At 40.2% G+C, this 18,191-nt stretch overlaps 1 protein-coding gene across 2 annotated transcripts in view; it reads right to left on the reverse strand.

Annotated features, from left to right (window-relative positions):
* Positions 1-18,191, reverse strand: part of RORA (RAR related orphan receptor A) — a gene marked incomplete at both ends in the record, with an annotated part of 742,740 nt that overhangs the window by 32,854 nt on the left and 691,695 nt on the right. For both annotated transcript variants that reach the window (XM_080692443.1, XM_080692442.1), the window contains one exon: positions 4,290-4,375. In XM_080692443.1, the coding sequence (XP_080548569.1) occupies positions 4,290-4,375 (86 nt within the window). The remainder of the gene's footprint in view (positions 1-4,289; positions 4,376-18,191) is intronic.

Raw genomic sequence — 18,191 nt, forward strand, 5'->3', positions numbered from 1 at the left:
CCTTAACCAATCATGGTGTTTCTTTTCTCTAAACACTTCACACTTTTGCTCGATTTGAAGGTTAAACCTTAATCCTACCATCCTACAGCCCGGATGTTATCTCTGGCTTTTTCCTCTGCCTGACGGTCCCTTGCCCTGGTCCTACCCCTTTCTGCTTCCTTGTCTGCTTACCAGGGCTAAGAAAACATTCTACTAATCGCTCAGGAACAACTTTCCATAGAAGTAAACCTTTACGGACCTTCATTCTAGTATACTCCCTCCTGGATCTCACCTTACTGTTCCCTCTGTCTTTCAAAAGAACAAATGAAGTGTGTGTGTGTGTGTGTGTGTGTGTGTGTTGGGGGATGGCATACTTGACCACCCTCATCCTCTCGGACAGTGATTCTTTGCTTCAGTCAAACTGAACCCTCTGCTGTTCCCTAATACAATAATCACAAGCCGGCCTCCCCTGCTTCTGCCATTCCTTGCCCTCGCCCCTCCCCCTCAGACCAGCCTGTCCTTCCAGTCCTTCACTGGCTGAGTCCTTCTCCACTTCCTACCCACAGCTGGTTCTCCACACTCGGAAGAGCCCCAATCCTGTTGCCACACAGATGTGTGTGTCTCGTGCCACGTGGCAGGTCATGGCCGTCCTCCAGTTTTTAGTTCTTGTAATTCTTACCTTCCCCTACGTTGGCTTCTTCTCGTCTCCACAACCAGATCATAAACTGTTTGTAGAGAAGAGGCCACCATAAGGGAAGCTGTAGGGCCTTATCTCTCCCTTGTATTCCTTCCCTTGAGGGAAGGAGTAGGTCTTCTATGCCTTTGCATTCTTTACAGTCTTATAGAGGAGGCCCCAAAGAATGGCTCATCTTATTGTTGTTTCTTAGCAGGATCCACATAACACATTGCTAATGGCCACAAAAATCAAGATTGGACCCATAGATATCTCAGAAATGATACCTGAATATACTGAACGGCATTTCAAAGGTGCTCAGGAGTATGGCTCGGGAGGATGTCAACAGCAGCCGACACTTAGGAAGAGCTTGATCCATGCCTGGCCCACAACTGCCTGCCTTACCTGAATGCCTGGATCACTCCTATGAAGTAGCTATAGTGACTATCCTCATTTTACAAAGGTGGGAAATGTCTGGTGCCCAGAGCCATGGAGTAGGTGCTCAAATCAGTGAATCTCACCCAAGCAGTGGTGGCAGTGTCAGAGCAAGAGCACAGCACTAGACTGTCTGCAGGCAGCAAGGGGACAAAGAACGAGACGCGGAGAAGAGCCCTAAGCAAGAGAAAGCGCTGCCAAGGGTCTACCATTTTTGATTCTCGTATGCAATCCTTACCTGGGCAAGTATGTAGAAAAACAGATACTTATTTTGGTAATCAAGAAGTTCTTTAGCTCCTGATGGTTTCAGGTTGTTGATTTTAAAATGCAATTTAAAATACACTCCCCAAAATGACTAGCTCAGAGAGTTATGGAGTCACTTTGTTTTCTGTTCGCTAGATATCTATTTGAAATATCTTGTTAGAAAAAAATTCCCTTGTTTCTAAGGAATTAGTAAAATTATTTCTAATTATACTACCACAGAGATAAATTATTTATAATTGGTCATGATATAAATACCTTTACCTGGTTACAATGTGCTAAACCATTAACATAAATGGCAGAAGTCTCTCGACTTCATTATAACAAGGAATAAAAATGTTAGTTATGGCAGAGAGAAACTATAACAAAGAGGGATACTATGCACCAAAACCAAACACATAATATATACAAGTCCAAGCTGGACATAATCCCAACCTGTTAATAAAAGCACATCTTAATTGTTCAGTGGTTTTCACTGTATGAAGTTAACACGGCAGAGGAACAGACCACTTTCATATTGAGGCTATTTATGGACACAATCTGAAAAAAGAATCTAGAAAACTTTCAACTGGGGAAGACAATTGTCTTTTGTTCTATTATCTTTATTTTTCATAAATAAATATTGGGAGTAAAAACTTCATTTCGGTCCCTCTATACAGAAGTAGTATTTGGTCGGTTCAGGTTTTATTGAATAGCATGTTGTTAATTAATCTTCCAAATTGTTAGAGCATGCTGTCCAAAGCCACCTCCCCATCTCAATCCTATCCCTCCCCTAGACTTAATTCTCAGATTCTCTGATCCTCCTTTCACTTTGCCACATAAAACTGCACGTGGCAGTCCTGACAGATGGAGTGATCAGTTTCTTGGATAGAATGAATGGACAAGCAGTGAGCTGGTATTCAGGATGCTGCCTGCAGCCCTGTCCTCTAAGAAAACACCTGGGTCACGAGCCACATACAAAACCCAAATGTGCTTGCAACCTCTAGCAGGGAAGCACTGTCATCTCTGTTTTATGCCCGTCACTGAGAAAGGAAATGTCATTTCTACGTGGGATATGGCGTGTGGAGGGGTGGTGAAGGTCAGCAGCCACCCAGCACACATCAGCAGAATCCAGTCTGAAAATCAGGGCAGTGACAGCTGCTGTAGGCAGATTACTCTCTTACACCCTGGAATGGTACGGCTTGGATGGTTTATTTTATTTCAATTTTTAGAAAATTTAAATAGTTTATTAATTTTGAGAGAAGGCAAACTGAGGACAAGGGCACAGGTTTTTTGTTTGTTTGTTTGTTTTTAGTAATCCAGTAAAGCCTCAAAGGTTACCACAGAGATGCAGAATTCAAATCTCCTTTAAATAGCAAGCCCCTATTCCTACAAAGCAGGTGGTTTTTTAAAAAAATGTATTAGGTATGTTTGGTCGTGGGAGGAAATCTTAAGTTTCATTAAGATGGGATCAGCACGAAGCATTTATACTTGTACAAATTAGATGATGTCATGATAATCAACAGTAAAACAAACAACTGAAAACAGTACGAGGCTAATTTCCCTGAAATCTCCTAGTGATCATTTGTGTCTGAGTGACTTCATATTATATGACATTGCCCTTTCTACTTCCACTAAAGAAAAACACACAAAAATTGCAGATTTTACTTTTGCCTCAATCTCAAAAAGCCTTAGGGCTAATTCAGGTCTGGTTCCAGCAATCAGCTGTCTCAGAGGCCTCCTGCATGTTTAAATAGCTTCTCTCTTATTTATTTTGTGCTGTTTTATCCTATAATCTGTCTCAAGGCCCTTCCAATATAAGCAGGAGGATTTAAATCTTAATAAATTGAGATTTGAATAACAGAGGTAAATCTCAGTTTGAAGAAGTGATCTTGAATTTTTAGGACAAGCATCTTTATTTTCCATTCCCACACTATATATGTACTATATTCGTCACCCCAAGATTAAGGTAAGTAATAGTAAAAGTAGTGATAGTAGCAATAATAATATTTAGATTTAAATAGCACTTTCCTGTTGATAAGAACTTTTGTTTATATTTTCTTAGTCTGTTCTTGGGACAGTCCTAAAATTAGGAAGGTTAGGTATTATGTTCACTATATAGATGAAGAAATTGAGTCATTAAAAGATTAACCTAGCCTAGGCTGGTGGCACACACCTGTAATCCCAATACTTGGAAGGCTGAGAAAGGAGGATAGCAAGCTAAACGACGGCCTCAGGAACTTAGTAAGACCCTCAGGAACTAAACAAAACCCTGGTTCAAAATTAAAAATAAAATAGTGCTGGGGGTGTAGCTAAGAGGTAGAGTGCCCCTGGGTTCAATCCCTAATACTAAAATAATAATAATAATCATCATCATAATAATAATCATAATAATAATAAAAATAAAAAAAGAAAAAAGAAAAAAGAGGAAAAAAAAAAGACATGTCCACAACAATGTGGAAAAATCATGATGCCAGGCCGGAGCTCAGTTCTTCCCAATCCATAATTCCCATCCATAATTTGGCCAGATGTGTTAACATCTGTGTGCCAACAATAAGACTCCATCACATTCCAATTAAACTTACTGGAAATACTTTTTCATAAACCTTATAACAGGGACAGCATAGAAGGCTGGATGTTTCTCTTTTAAAAAAATAAAAGCATAGCCAAAGAGATAGCTCATTGGTTCAATCAACTCTGGGATTGGAAGCAAAACAACAAACAAACAAACAAACAAACAAAAACAAACGCCTTCCAAATACCTTTCTCCAGCCTTCTGATATTTCGAAAGGAGTAAAAGTTTAACTTCCTTAATTATAATTTTAAACCAAAATATTTATTCTGTCCTGTCATTTTCCATCACTGAAAATTCCAAGGAGCTGAATTTTTAGACACGGTGGATGTAAAAAATAGAAATCACAAAGATACAATAATAGAAACAACAACAACTTAAAAGGCTTACCTTGCAGCCTTCACATGTAATGACACCGTAATGGATTCCTGATGATTTGTCTCCACAGATCTTGCATGGAATAATTTCAATTTGAGCTGCAACAGAAGCACACAACCAGTTAATTACATTTTCTTTTAAACACCTTATAAAAGCGTTCCCTGATCAGCATTTGTATAGTGAAAACTAATAACCTGCTAAACATTATACTGCATTAACTATTCATTGCTGAACTGTGAGGGTCCCCCTAGAGCCCTGGACTAAATTATGGCTGCTCGTTATATAATAGCTTTCGGGTTATTAAAATGGGTCATTTGAGAAGGTGTTTAAGAACCCACAAGAAGGCTGGAATCAGCATTTCAAAGCCTCCAAGAACTGGGGAGTTCGCAGTTTAGGCCTCAGAGCAAAGCAGAGACTAAAATGTTTCCTCCGATCTCATTTTCCATCATTATTTTTAAAAGGTCATAAATCTGTCTTGGCTGAGCACTGTAGCTCGACTGATGGAGAAAAATATACTCCAAAAAGTCAGGTCTCATTAGGAAAATGATTCAATTCAAAATATTAATAAGTTACATATGATGGTAAGTTAAGAATTCCTTACTCATCTTTTTAAAGAAAAATTAATGTAGGTGCCATGTGTTAAGAATTAGTTCATTTGTGTACAAAAAGTCTAAACCATAAAGTTAATATCCTATCTGAATATATCCCAATATCCTATTCAGCATTGATAACGGTGACTCTTGACAAATAGGTTATGTTGCTTCTGAGTTTTTTATGTTGGAAATTGATTTCCTGGTACAGTGTACAAATGTTTCTATACAAATGATTATTCAAAGATGCCTCATGCTAGAAAACTAACCAGGTAATGAACAGATATCACATGAAAGGTCTCAAACATAACACAATACATTTTTAAGCAAACACATATCTTGAGTGGAGTTAGATAGAGCATGATTAAGAACTTATAAAGTAACTAAAAGACTAGACTAGGTAAGCCAAAGAGTGTGCTTAGATCACCTATTATATAGAATTTACATGTAAATTAAAGATCAAAACTGAGCTGTACAGACATCACGGTAATGGTTACCGGTTTACCCGGAATGCTCCATCAAGCCAAATTTATTTTCCATAGTTTTCGGTACTAGATAATATGTCAGATTATCTACTAAGCTGCACACACAAACACAATTACAAGTGTCCAGTCAAAGTCAGTTTCGTTTCTATACAGCTTCTCTTGCTCCACGCCTTACAAAGCAATGACTCTGTCCAGAGAGTACGCCATACGGTGTAAGGAACACACACACACACACACACACACACACACACATACACACACACACACAGCCCTCTTCTACTGCCACCTCATTGCCTGGGACAATTTACACAGCTGGTTACTTTGGATGTGATGCGATGTTGAATTTGATACTCAGAATGCACACGAAGCTACCAGACTTCGCCTCAGTATTCCTTGGGGGAAACCAAGGAATATCTACTTAGTCCTTTACGAGAATATGAAGGTGCTGGCCAGGCCAGAGGAGGAGTGCTGAGGAAAGTCCTGCTCACTCCCTTCCATGGAGACTAGTGGAAGCACATGTGGATTTCAGGAAGGTTAAGCTATCCTAGCAGTGTCCTCATCCTATCAATCGCTTTTTTTTTAACACTGGCATCCGAGTTTTGCTTGTTCGGATTTAGAGATTTCCCAAAATCTCACATCCAGTGTATCATCCATACTCTGGAGGTTTCTAATACCCTAATAATTTTACTCATATTTATATTCTGAGTTATCCAATTTAATAAGTTAAAGGTTGCATTGAACAAAAACTGCTATGTCCACGTCTGCTTCCCCATGTAAGTGCCTCATTTGATTTTGAAAAGAATTCTTTAAGAAATAGGAAATATAGTGATGCTTCATATTTAATGAACCTTTCTCATATTTTTAATATAATCAAAATAAAGGTTTGTGCCAAGGACTGTCTGCAGCCCTAGAGCGTTACGCCCAACATCTTTCAGACTCAGTAAAGCCAAGTAAGGTAGTAAGGACTGAAAGATGATATCAGCTGAGAGTTATTGCTTGGATTTTCCCACCTGAATTAAGAAGCCTATAATGAGAACTAGCCTCCTCCACCCTGGCCCGTAAGAAATAGAATAATTAGGCAACACAAAGTACCTGGACCACCCTATTAAACAGAATTTATACGTGAAATAAAGAAGACCGGTGCAGAGCTGCTTCTGTTTCGCCTCAAGCCATAGACACAGAAATTAGAGATAAGCAGAACTCTTTAGGCCCTACAGTTTAAATCAGCATCATTACTACCCGAGGTGATGCGAGCAACCCTAGCCTTTAGCTTGGCCCTTTCAAGAACAAGCTTCTTTCCATGTTAATAACAATAACGGGGACACCAAGCATATCTACTAGTTCTTTACAAGAATATGAAGGCCCTGGGCAGGCCAGATGAGGAGTGCTGAGGAAAAGTGTAACTGGATCAAACTGAAAGTGATATGTTGCTGTTTACTACATCTGGTCTCTCACAGATTGCCAATCAGGAGTGAAATGATGATGTTTAAGGCAGCAACCAATACTCCTATATTAGTGGCTCTGGTACTGCTGCGGATTATAGATAGGGAAGTTGCAATGGTGGTCTGCTCATGATGATGTGGCCTGGGGGTACCCTCCTGGCCCCAGCACTGCCACCTGGAATGGCTCACAGTCTGGCTGCAGGAAGGGAGGGGACAGTTTGTCGGACAGCCCCAGAGTCTGATGCCAGTGTTGGGCTGAGGCAGGCTCCTATACTCTTAGTCTTCAGCCTTGCTGTGTTCCCAGGGTCTTTGAGATCGCCAGATACCCACACTTAGGCAGATTCCACAAGATGTAAGGAGGCCTCGAAGCTTAGAATGCATGCACGCACTGCAGACTGATTTGTGTGTTTAAGAGGAGGGACATTTTCTTGGACATTTGTCCCCACTGTGTCTGTGCTTCTTCCAATGTTGGCTAAAGAATCAGAACTGAAACACGCCTCCCTAGGAATCTCATGGAAAAAGGATGGGAAGGTTTCTAAAGCTCAAGGTTCAGTTATTCTGGCTGGTCAGATCAAACTGATGTACTAGCATAGCCCTTGTGTGGCTCTTATCTCAGAAGACAATTTAGGTTGGAAAAGAGCTTTAGGAAATAACTAAAATCTACCTGCTCCCAAGCAAACCCTCTGCAGGTGATCTGATCACATGTGTTGATGTTCCTGGAAAGAAAACACGTGCAGATTGGAGCAGGACACTTACCTCTCCCTTTAGTATGCAATGCATTAAAGCCCTCCCCATCTTCTTATTTACTCAATACAGAATCAATGTATAGAATTATGAAATTTTTTTTCAAAAGGCAGTTTAGTTCCATAAATTTGAGTTTCCAATCCAATAAGAAGGGAAAAGAAAAAAATTCTTTCACTTTCCATCCCTCCAGCTTTTCCACTTTCAACCAGGCAGTGTTGTGCCTTTCAAAATAATGTTCCTTCAACACAAATTAGAAATTTAGCCCCCCCCCTCCATATCTACACACACACAGTGTACACATGAATCCATCCTCGGCATTTCAAGGGATCAGAAGTGGTGTCAGACACCACTGTTAACCTCCACACAAGTGTACTGATTAAGTTAGTGCACATAATTCTATTCAGTAAAGAGTTTTACTGTGTAGTGAAATATCTGCAGGAAGATTCATCCATATCATCATGAACTGGCTTCACAATGAACAATCTTGCTATGAAAAATTCTAATTTGCCCACATTTGCAGCTCTATTGTCTAAATAATTTGCTCTTTAACATACCCTAAGTATTTCAAGCAGGCTCTCCACACCTGCAAAGGCAAATTTCTGGAGCTGACAATAGTGGCACCTGGAACCTTGGAATGCAAGCATGCTAATTAGCATCATGGTCCTGGGCTGGGCGGCCATTTAGCATTTATTGATATAAAAAGTTTCTTTTTTTTATTTTTAACATAAAAGGGTAAGGACATGAGCACTGATTTTCTTAATATCTCATTTATTCCTCAGGCCTATCTTGGGAGATGGTTCAAAGAAGCACAACACCCATTTCTTCAAAAATTAAAAGTTGTAAAAGAAGCCAGGCATGGAGCCACATACTTGTAATCCCAGTACTTGGGAGGCTGAGTCAGGAGGATCACGGTTCGCAGAGAGCCTCAGCTACTTAGTGAGGCCCTCTGCAACTTAGTGAGACCTTGCTTCAAAATAAAGAATAGAAAATAGGGCTGAGGGTATAGCTTAGAGGTAGAATGCCCCTGGGTTCCATCCTTAGTAACACACACACACAGACACACACACACACACGTAAAAGAGAAGCACCCTGACTTTAAACTATACTACAAAGCCATTATAATAAAAACAGCATGGTACTGGCACAAAAACAGATACATAGAGCAATGGAGTAGAATAGAAGACCCAGAAACAAGTCCACACACTTTCAGCCAATTGATTTTTGACAAAGGGGCCCAAAACACACACTGGAAAAAAGATAGCCTCTTCAACAAATGGTGTTGGCAAAACTGGTTAACCCTATGCAGAAAACTGGAAATTAATCCCACTTTCTCACCCTGCACAAGAGTCAATTCAAGCTGGATCAAAGACTCAAACCAGAGACCTTGAAGCTCCTTGAAGAGGGCATAGGTCCAACACTGCAACACATAGACACAGATAAAAACTTTCTCAACAAGACCCCAAAGGCACAACAAATTAAAAGGCGAATCAGTACGTGGGATTGCATGAAACTGAAGAGCTTCTGTTCAGCAAAGGAAACTGTCAAGAACCTCAATCGAGAGCCAACAGAATGGGAGAAGATTTTTGCCACCTACACTACCGATAGAGGTCTGATATCTAGAATATACAGAGAACTCAAGAAACTCAACACTAAGAAAACAAAGCATCCAATCAAAAAATGGACAAGTGAACTAAATAGAAATTCATGAAAGAAGAAATTCAAATGGCCAATAAATGCATAAAAAAATGCTCAACATCATTGACAATCAGAGAGACGCAAATCAAAACTACTCTGAGATTTCACCTAACTCCAACTAGAATGGCAATCATTCAAAACACAAACAACAAATGCTGGTGAGATGTAGAGAAGTGAGAACTCTAAAACATTGTTGGTTGGATTGCAAATTAGTGCAACCACTTTGGAAAACAGTATGGAGAATCCTCAGAATAATGGGAACAAATCTACCATTTGATCCAGCAATACCACTTCTGGGTATCTACCCAAAAGAAAGTAAACCAAACTACCCAACTAATGCATGTGTATCTATGTTCATAGCTGCACAATTCACCATAGCCAAACTGTGGAACCAGCCAAGATGTCCATCAACAGATGAATGGCTTACAAAACTGTGGGATATGTACAAAATGAAATTTACTCAGCCATTAAAAAAAAAAACTCAATTACATCATTTTCAGGGAAATGGATGGAACTGGAGGACTTTATTCTAAGAGAGATTAGTCAGTCACAAAAAATAAGAAATCGGATGATTTCCCTAATATGTGAAAGCTAAGGAGAAATGGGTCATAGGAGGAACTCTAGATGAAAAAGGAGATCCTATAGGGGAGCAAACAAGACAACGTAAATGAGGGGATGGGAGGGGGGAAGAAGGAAATTCTCTAAAACACAAAAGTGCTTAAACATATCGAAGTCAACCACTAAGCCAAGCAAGGGAAGGAGGGATGCGGAGGGAATGGGGTGGGAATTGTGTAGGGGCTAAATAGGTGATGTGTACATGTATGTCTACATAAGTTTTTTACCCCAATATGATGTATGAATATAATGCACCAATAAAAAATTTTTAAAAAGAAATTTAAAAAATAAAAAAATAAAAAAGAGAAGCACCCATTGCTTCTTTCTGTAGGTAAGTAGTGTTCTTTTGATAATAATCTAATGAATTTATAATCACCAATGATAGACCTAACATATATTTGTATTTAGAATGTGTCAGATATTATCTTACTCCTCCAACAGGCCTGTGAGCTAGGCATTGCTTTTACTATCATCATCGTCGTCATCTTTATTATTATCACCTATATTTTTTAAATGAGAAAACTCAAGCTCAAAGAGGCTGACTAGCCTGTCACAGTCCAACAGCTCGGATGTGGTAAAGCTGAGATTTGGCTTCATTGTCTCTTTTCACTTAACTCAGAAGTTTAAAAGTTCTTTAGAAGTTCCTTACCACAGTGCCCTGCTAGCTAAGCTGTTCCACTGACAAAGATCATATTGCTCTTGGTACACAATCTTTATTTGAGGATCAAAAGACACTCATTTAGTTAAACTTACAACATTATTCAGGACCTGATGTCAAGATCCTGAATTTTGGGGATTTATCTGTTTCTTTGATAACTGAAAGTAACCAATAACATTTTGGGCCTTCCCAGTTTTGAAAACTTCTGGATAGAATGTTTGACCTTTAAGTGATTGATAGGAAAGCTTAACACTTCATGGGACTGCACAATTTACTCTGCCCCTCTAAGCCTCAGTTTTATACAAGAAGATTCACTGATGCATTTTTACATGACAGCATCTCAAGGATGTTTATGATCACTCTACATAAGTATTCGCTCATGTGTGTACCACACAGTCCTTAGAAACAGTTGGCATTCAGCAAATAGCAGTTATTATTATTGTTGTTGTTGATAAGAAATCCTGTCTTATAGCAAAATGAAATTCTTTTCTCCAGACTTTAAGCTCTTTCCGAAGTGAGGATAGAGAAAGCCGCTTATCCTCCAAATACCGTGGCGGGCAGTCCACACCAGCTACCGCAGCCACTCGCACCACACTGGCACTTAACTGTTTGGCAACACAGTGTTTGCTGAAATCAGCCGTGGATATGTCACAAGGAATTTGTCACTAATAATAGTAAAAGAAAATAAGTTTTTTATTGGTTCATATAAAAATAAACCAACACACTGTATGGACCCAAGATGACTCCAGTAATGATTTTCTCCTCTAGCTTATCTGCACATCACAGACTTTCTTGAATTGGACTGAATGGGGAGGGGTTACTGCTGGTTTGCCAAGAAATGGCCGGTAGCCAAACCCTGGGCACACTGTGAGTCTGTCACCTAATGAGTGTCAACCAATTTTGTGTGTCTTGCAAAAGCCTTCTAGAACTAGGGCTTGGAAAAAATAAACTATATTTTACACATATATGTTGGTGTTAGTTTTTCCTGGAGGGCTGCGAATATGGGAGACTTTTCACTTGCTCTATTACATATTTCTCTAGTGTTGATTTTTTTTTTTACAACTGGCATTGTATTACTTTTGTAAGCAGAAAAACCAATAAAGATTAAAAAGAAAAAACCCAAAGGCATTTTATTTTATTTTCAGTAAAGTGGCTTGAGTCCTTTATGGATTAGTCACTTTATTTTATCCCCAGTTTAGAACTGCTGGGGTATTAAAGGCTTCTGCAGCTGCCTGCATGGCATCCTGGCCTGCATGTCAAGGCTGCTGAACTGCGGCTGCTTTGCCTTGCACCCAGGAGAGACGTTGGGAGCTCCTGCCTAGTTTTGTGGCCCCTCTGCTTTAGGGTTTCCAAAGATGGTTGTGCAGGTTGAGACCTAGGCCAAGGAGCACAAGTACTCTGAGTGGGCAAAGGTGGTACTGAAATGGCCTTGGCTGTGAAATTTGCAGAGAATGGCTGAATGGCCTGGAGTCAGAAGGCTTCTTCTGATTTGTCTGCTCAGATGGGCTTCTTTTTTGCAAACCATTGTTCCAGAGGTGGTACCCTCCCTTCTGAAGGTATTGCGCGTTAGTGGGTGAGAGGTCTCTCCATGTCCTCACTGCTACTGTGGTAGGCTTGACCCACCACGAGGGTCGCAGAACAGTGTCATTTTAAGTGATTCAAACATACGTGTACACTATTCCCGTGGTCCAAGGGGGCAGACCATCCTCCTGGACCTGAGCTTGGAATACTGCATTTTCATGCTCCTGGGCCAGGCATGTTCTAAGGTCCAGCTGCATACGATACAAACTATAGTGGACTTGTTTTGCCATTTTGTGTGCTAAGTGGACACTAAATATAATATATTGCCAGCTCCACCACCCCCCAGCATTGTCTTTTCTTCCCTTGATTTTGGATTCTTTCACGACAATATTTCATCTCCGTTGCATGTCACCCAAACAATTCAATTCTAACAAGGAAAGCCCTACCCCTTTGGTAAGTAGTCTCATAGCCATTCCTGGCAACAATAATGCCTGCTACTTTGAACGTTCTGACCTCATTAGATTGTTTTGATTTTCGTGCTCACGGCAGGACTGCGAAAGGCTGATAGGGATCATTATCACCATTTGACAGATGTGAACACTGAGTCTCAGGAGGGTTAAATGGCTTCTGTGTCTAGATTTCCCAGGGTTTAATTGTAGAAGCAGACACAGAAAAAAAAAGAGACTTGGTGACTCTTTCCTGTTCTGGATTATGTGATCCCTCACCAGCGATGTGGAGCTTTCTGGAGGAGGTGACACCACAGAGAAAGAGCTAGGGATGGTTTAGCTGGGGGTGGGACCTTCCTAGTCTCGCTCTGACACCGGGCTTCCCAGATGGCCCCGGGAGTCAGTCAGTTACACCTCCCTCCGTCCACCTATAAAATGGAAATAACTCTTACCTCCCAGGCAGGTGGTGGCAAATGAATGCTTTGCAATCTCTTTGAAGATGAAAACCCTATATAAATGGGAAGCTTTAGGAAGCTTGGTATAACATCCTTGGCAAGAACCAGGACGCCATACCCTCACTACCCACAGGAAGGCTTGGCCACCAAGAATGGAAAATTACATAGGGCTATAATCTGAGACCTAGATGTATTTAATATTTTTAAAGATCGCTTATTTCCAGCATGGCTTCCAGAGGACGGATGGGTTCAGCTGTTGCTATTTTAGTCTCAACTTGAGAAAAAAATAGCTTTTAGAGGGAGAAGTTACCTCTGCATGAAACTGTCATAGGTGAAGTCACTGAACTGAGCTTTTTTAAAAAATTTATTGGTGCAGATGTATGCATAATAGTGAGATTTAAAGTGATACAAACTTACATGCCTACATTGCTTAGTGATTTCCCTCCATAGTATACCTGCCCCCTTCCTCCTTTCCACATGTTAGTGAGATTGGCAGCGAAACCTTGTATGGAAGCAACCTTCTTTGCACTGTTTTTCTTCAGTCCTGCTTTCCCCTCCCCACACCTTCCTCCAATTCTCTTCCGCTCTTTTATTGAGCTTTTGAACCAGGGCTTGTACTGTCCTGCTAGGCATCATAGAAAGGACATTTCCACTCGTTAAACACAATAAACATAGATGTTAACCCCTGACATTCCAAGCCTCAATATTAAATTGATATGTAACTCAACTGATACTGTTAAATTATAGCATTTATTTTTTAAAAAAGTTCTGTACCTTACTGTGCCCCTTTCTCAAAGTCCTACTTTATCTATTGTTGAGACTCTTTAAAAACTTTTACATGGTTGTGATTTCTACTGAACACTTAGAAGCTTTTAAAAAAAAAAGAACATCATTTTTCTTTTCTTTTTTTGTTTTTGTGGTACTGGGGATGGAATCCAGGGGTATTGTACCCTCCAACTACAACCTCGGCCCAATTTTATTATTTTATTTTGAAATAGGGTCTCACTAAATTGCAGAGGTCCTCACTAAGTTGCTGAGGTTGGCTGTAAACCTGCGATCCTCCTATCTCAGCCTCCCACGTACTGGAGTTACAAACATGTGCCATCATGCCCCTCTGAAAACCCCGTTTTTTATATGTTAGTTGTAAATACCTGGCAAACACACACACACACACACACACACACACACACACACACACACACTTCACACCATGAAGATGAAGCATTTGCAAATTCAAATTAGGCAAAATTGAAAGTCTGAAAAACTTGGACAATCTTCCTTCAGTTTGACATATGAGACTTAGGTACCTAAGAGTTAAAACAGTAGGCTAGAATGTCCCGAATGAATTCAGAGAAAGCTGAGCTGTATATGCAGGAAATCTCTGAAGAATAAGGAAGCTGAGCCTATCTTTTTATGTGGCTTTCTGTGAATTTGCAGGTCATTCTGACAATAGGAACCGAATGTTAATCTTTTCTAAAATGTTCCCGTCCCTACTAGGTTAACCTTTCTTGAGAAACCGACTCGCATTTCCTGATGCATACACATCCTTAATAAAAGCCAAATCCAAATTCCTTTAGACAGGGGAATTCTGTCAAAACAGAGGAATTTTCATATAGAGGAAGAGCAGATGGCTTTGGGTTTTGGATTTAGTTATCTCTAGAATTCACCTATTACATAGTAGAGTGAAAAATATCTAAATTTAAGGCAAGTGACTCCTTATCTCTTTGGTTGATAACTACCTAGTAGTCACCTAAAACTTGAGTAAAATAACTTGACATAGCTGGGCACACACCTACAATCCCAATTCCTCAGGAAGCCTATGCAGGAGGATTATAAGGTTGAGGCCAGCTTGGGAAATTCAGTGAGACCCTGTTTCAAAATAAAATAAAATGGCTGAGGATATAGTTTAGTGGCGGAGCACCCCTGGATTCAATCCTCAGAATCCTCCTCTACCACCACACAACCAAATGGTCAGAAGTCGACGCATCCTAGTACTTAATCATCCCGTGGGCCAATAAACTGAATAAACTCTCACCCAAGAAAAAATGATGCTACTAAGATCAGCAGTGAAAATCCTGTTCTCCTTTGATCCTCCAAATCTAACCTCGATCTCTTAACAATGGAATGTATTTATTGTCAATAATTTGTGTGATTATGTGAAATCAAAGGCTAAGACAAAGCCTTGTACATTCAGCCTGTTACTCTCAATTGGAATACAGTCCCTCTAAGATTCTAGAACAGTTTTTTTTTTTAATATGTAGTTCTTGAAGATCTTTTAGCACCCTGGGATCAGGAATATCTAACAACAATTCTTCTCTTGAATTTCTCACTGTTGATTTAATGTCATTTCATATCAGCAGGAGAAAGAATGCATTTTATTCTACTAATTGGTTAGACTAGACTCAAGGGAAATTCCTAATAACTTCCTTTCCAACAATAGGTGTCCCTTATATAACTCTGGACAATACTGGATGCAAAATGTCATCTGACGTCCAGAGCGGCACCTAATCTTTTCTAGTGATCAACCTCACTCGCGATACCAATCCCTTTTTTCCATTTAGCAAGAACAATTATACCACATTTAGGTTAACCTTCCTTTCCTCACAGTTGAGAGCAATGGGGTCAGCTCTTTGCTGTCATCATTCAGTTTGTTTTTTTTTTCTTCTTCATAACAGAAAAGAGTATCTTTAAAACCAAACCAAATCTGCAGATCTTATCTAGTTTCTGTTCAACCAAAAAGACATTAGAATTATTCTTACTGTCTTTCATGACACAATCTCACTTTTCATAATTACACCAAAATTATCACACCTAAGCTCAAGAGATAACCACTCTGCTCTACAACTCTCTTAAAGTTCACACCTGTCCATGCATACTGTAAGCTATATTCATTTTACAGTCCTGGTATTTCAATTTAAAAGCATTCATATTTTTTTATAATGGGTACATATGATGTTATAGAAATGAACACATCCTGTGATTCCATTCCAAGTTCCAACACAGAAAAATCTATGGACACAGATATGGGTCTTAGGTTATTTGCTTAAATCTATTTGTCCTGTGGCTTTATATGAATTTGACCCATTATATACTTGCTATAAAGCATGATCAGTCCATGAATAAATAATTTAAAACATTCTGTTTGCCTTACCCCTTAGCAGGCCAAAGTCTACTGCCTGAAAAGCCAACCACTGATTGCTAATTCCAGTTGCACAATTTCCATGACTTCTCATCTGTGCCATCTAAAAAACCAGCCCGATGAAGTAAGAAGTGCGGAAGTGGGTCAAAGAACCAGAATCCAGGTTAAGTCATGAAAGTTTACCAGGGGAAAAAGTCCATTGTTTCTTTCCATCAGCTTTGGTTATTTTTCGAATATCAGTTACCACTCATTAAATAGTAGATTATGTCATTGCAGAAATATTCCCCAACTAAATAAACTTTGGATTCATGGTGAAGGACTGGAAAACACTTGTAACGTTAAGCCTTGAAAATGCATTTCCATCTCTCTCTGTGGAACTGCAGAAGACTACGAAGACAACGTAGCCAGTCATGGAAACACGGAGTCACGAAACTTAAACTGGCTCCATCCACAGATCATTTCAGTGGGCGAGGCTGATTATGAGGGGTAGCCCACAGCCCGTATCCCCACACCACCTCCGTGCGTTTTCCATTTCAAAGAGGTCTCCCTACAATGAATCGGGTCATGGAGTTCCGGATGAGAGATCAGAGAATGGTTTGTTTTTGGTTACGAATCACAAGCAAACTATTTAGGCTTACCAGAAGCAGAAGTTTAGATTTTGTCATATTACTCATTTTAAGATTTTTGCAGGATTAGTACAACCAAGTTTTAGATGACAAGTTATACAAGTTTCTCTACCTCTAATTTCTGGAACATAGCCATGAACACTCAAACGACAGATGTGGCTTTTGAATGCACGGGAGGTAGAGTTCTAGATTGCATCTTCATGGTATTTTTAAAAATTCTTTTATAATGAATTTCTAAGACAACAGTTCAGCTGGGCGGGAGAATGACCAAATGACATGAAATGTTTTTTTCCTCATTGCCTCTCTGCATGCTCTTTAAACTTACTGATTAAAAAAACACATTCCCTTTCCCTCTCTCTCTCTTTCCCTTTCCCTCTCTCCTTTTCCCTCCTACCCTTCTTCCTTCCCTCTTTTCCTCCCTCCTCCCCTCTCTGGATTGAACCCAGAGATATTTTACTTTTGAGCTAGCTACTCCCCCACCATTTTTTATTTTTTGTTTTCAAACAGGGTCTTGCTAAGTTGCTGAGGCTGCCCTTGAATCTGCGATCCTCCAGACTCAGCCTCCCAAGGACTGGGTTAACATGTGTGCCACACCTGACCAAAACATTTCCATTCTTAATTATAACATATAAGCGCAACCAGAGACAAGACAGCACAGTTGCTTCTATGCCCATCCCCCTGGGGAAACAGCAGGAACTTGGAGTTACGTTTTAGTGGGAAAAGGAAATATAGAAAAAGCAGCGGATCCTTGGACTGTTAAGTAGTTGTGAGACACGAGAAGAAAGAGCATTCTGTGCCAAGCTCTAAGTCTGCCAGGTTTATTTTAAGGAAGTCCAATGTCTGAGCATCATTTCCCATACTTGGATATCACATAAGGACATGTACATCCTGGGTGCTTATCTTGAAGCAACATATTTTATGTGCATCGGGACAGAGGTGAGGCAAGAACCTAGGCACCATGTAGAGATGCCCAAACCAGGTGCCTGCACTTTCAGCCTCTGCAGTCCAAGGCTCGTCCTGTGCTTACAAACACTCCTATGACTGCCCGTCACCTTCCCCAACCAGCGATCCTGTGTTGGGCCATGTGTGTCTTGTCACTTAAGGTAACTTTGAGTGAGTAAGTGTGACGTGATCACTGGAATAAGTGATTTCTTCTAATTGGCAGCAAAAGTGTACCATTCACACTCCTTGGTACTTGAAGACAGCAATGTTTTGAAATCCATCTCACAAGTGACAGCAGCACATTTCACATCGGATGGAAACACACTGATTTCTAACAGCTGCTACAGGCAAATCTTACTGTCACAGCCAGCACTCGGAATAGTAGAGTCTTCCTGATGCCAGCCGCTGCTGCCGTCTTAAATCACACCATATGCGCACACCACCCAGGCACAACACACACACTATATGCAACATGCCACGCACACCATGCTCACATGTATGCTACACTCCCACACGATGCACATATATCACATGTTAACAGATACGCACAGCCCAC

The sequence above is a fragment of the Muscardinus avellanarius genome, assembly GCF_963383645.1.
Source record: "Muscardinus avellanarius genome assembly, chromosome: 3".
NCBI lineage: Eukaryota > Metazoa > Chordata > Mammalia > Rodentia > Gliridae > Muscardinus > Muscardinus avellanarius.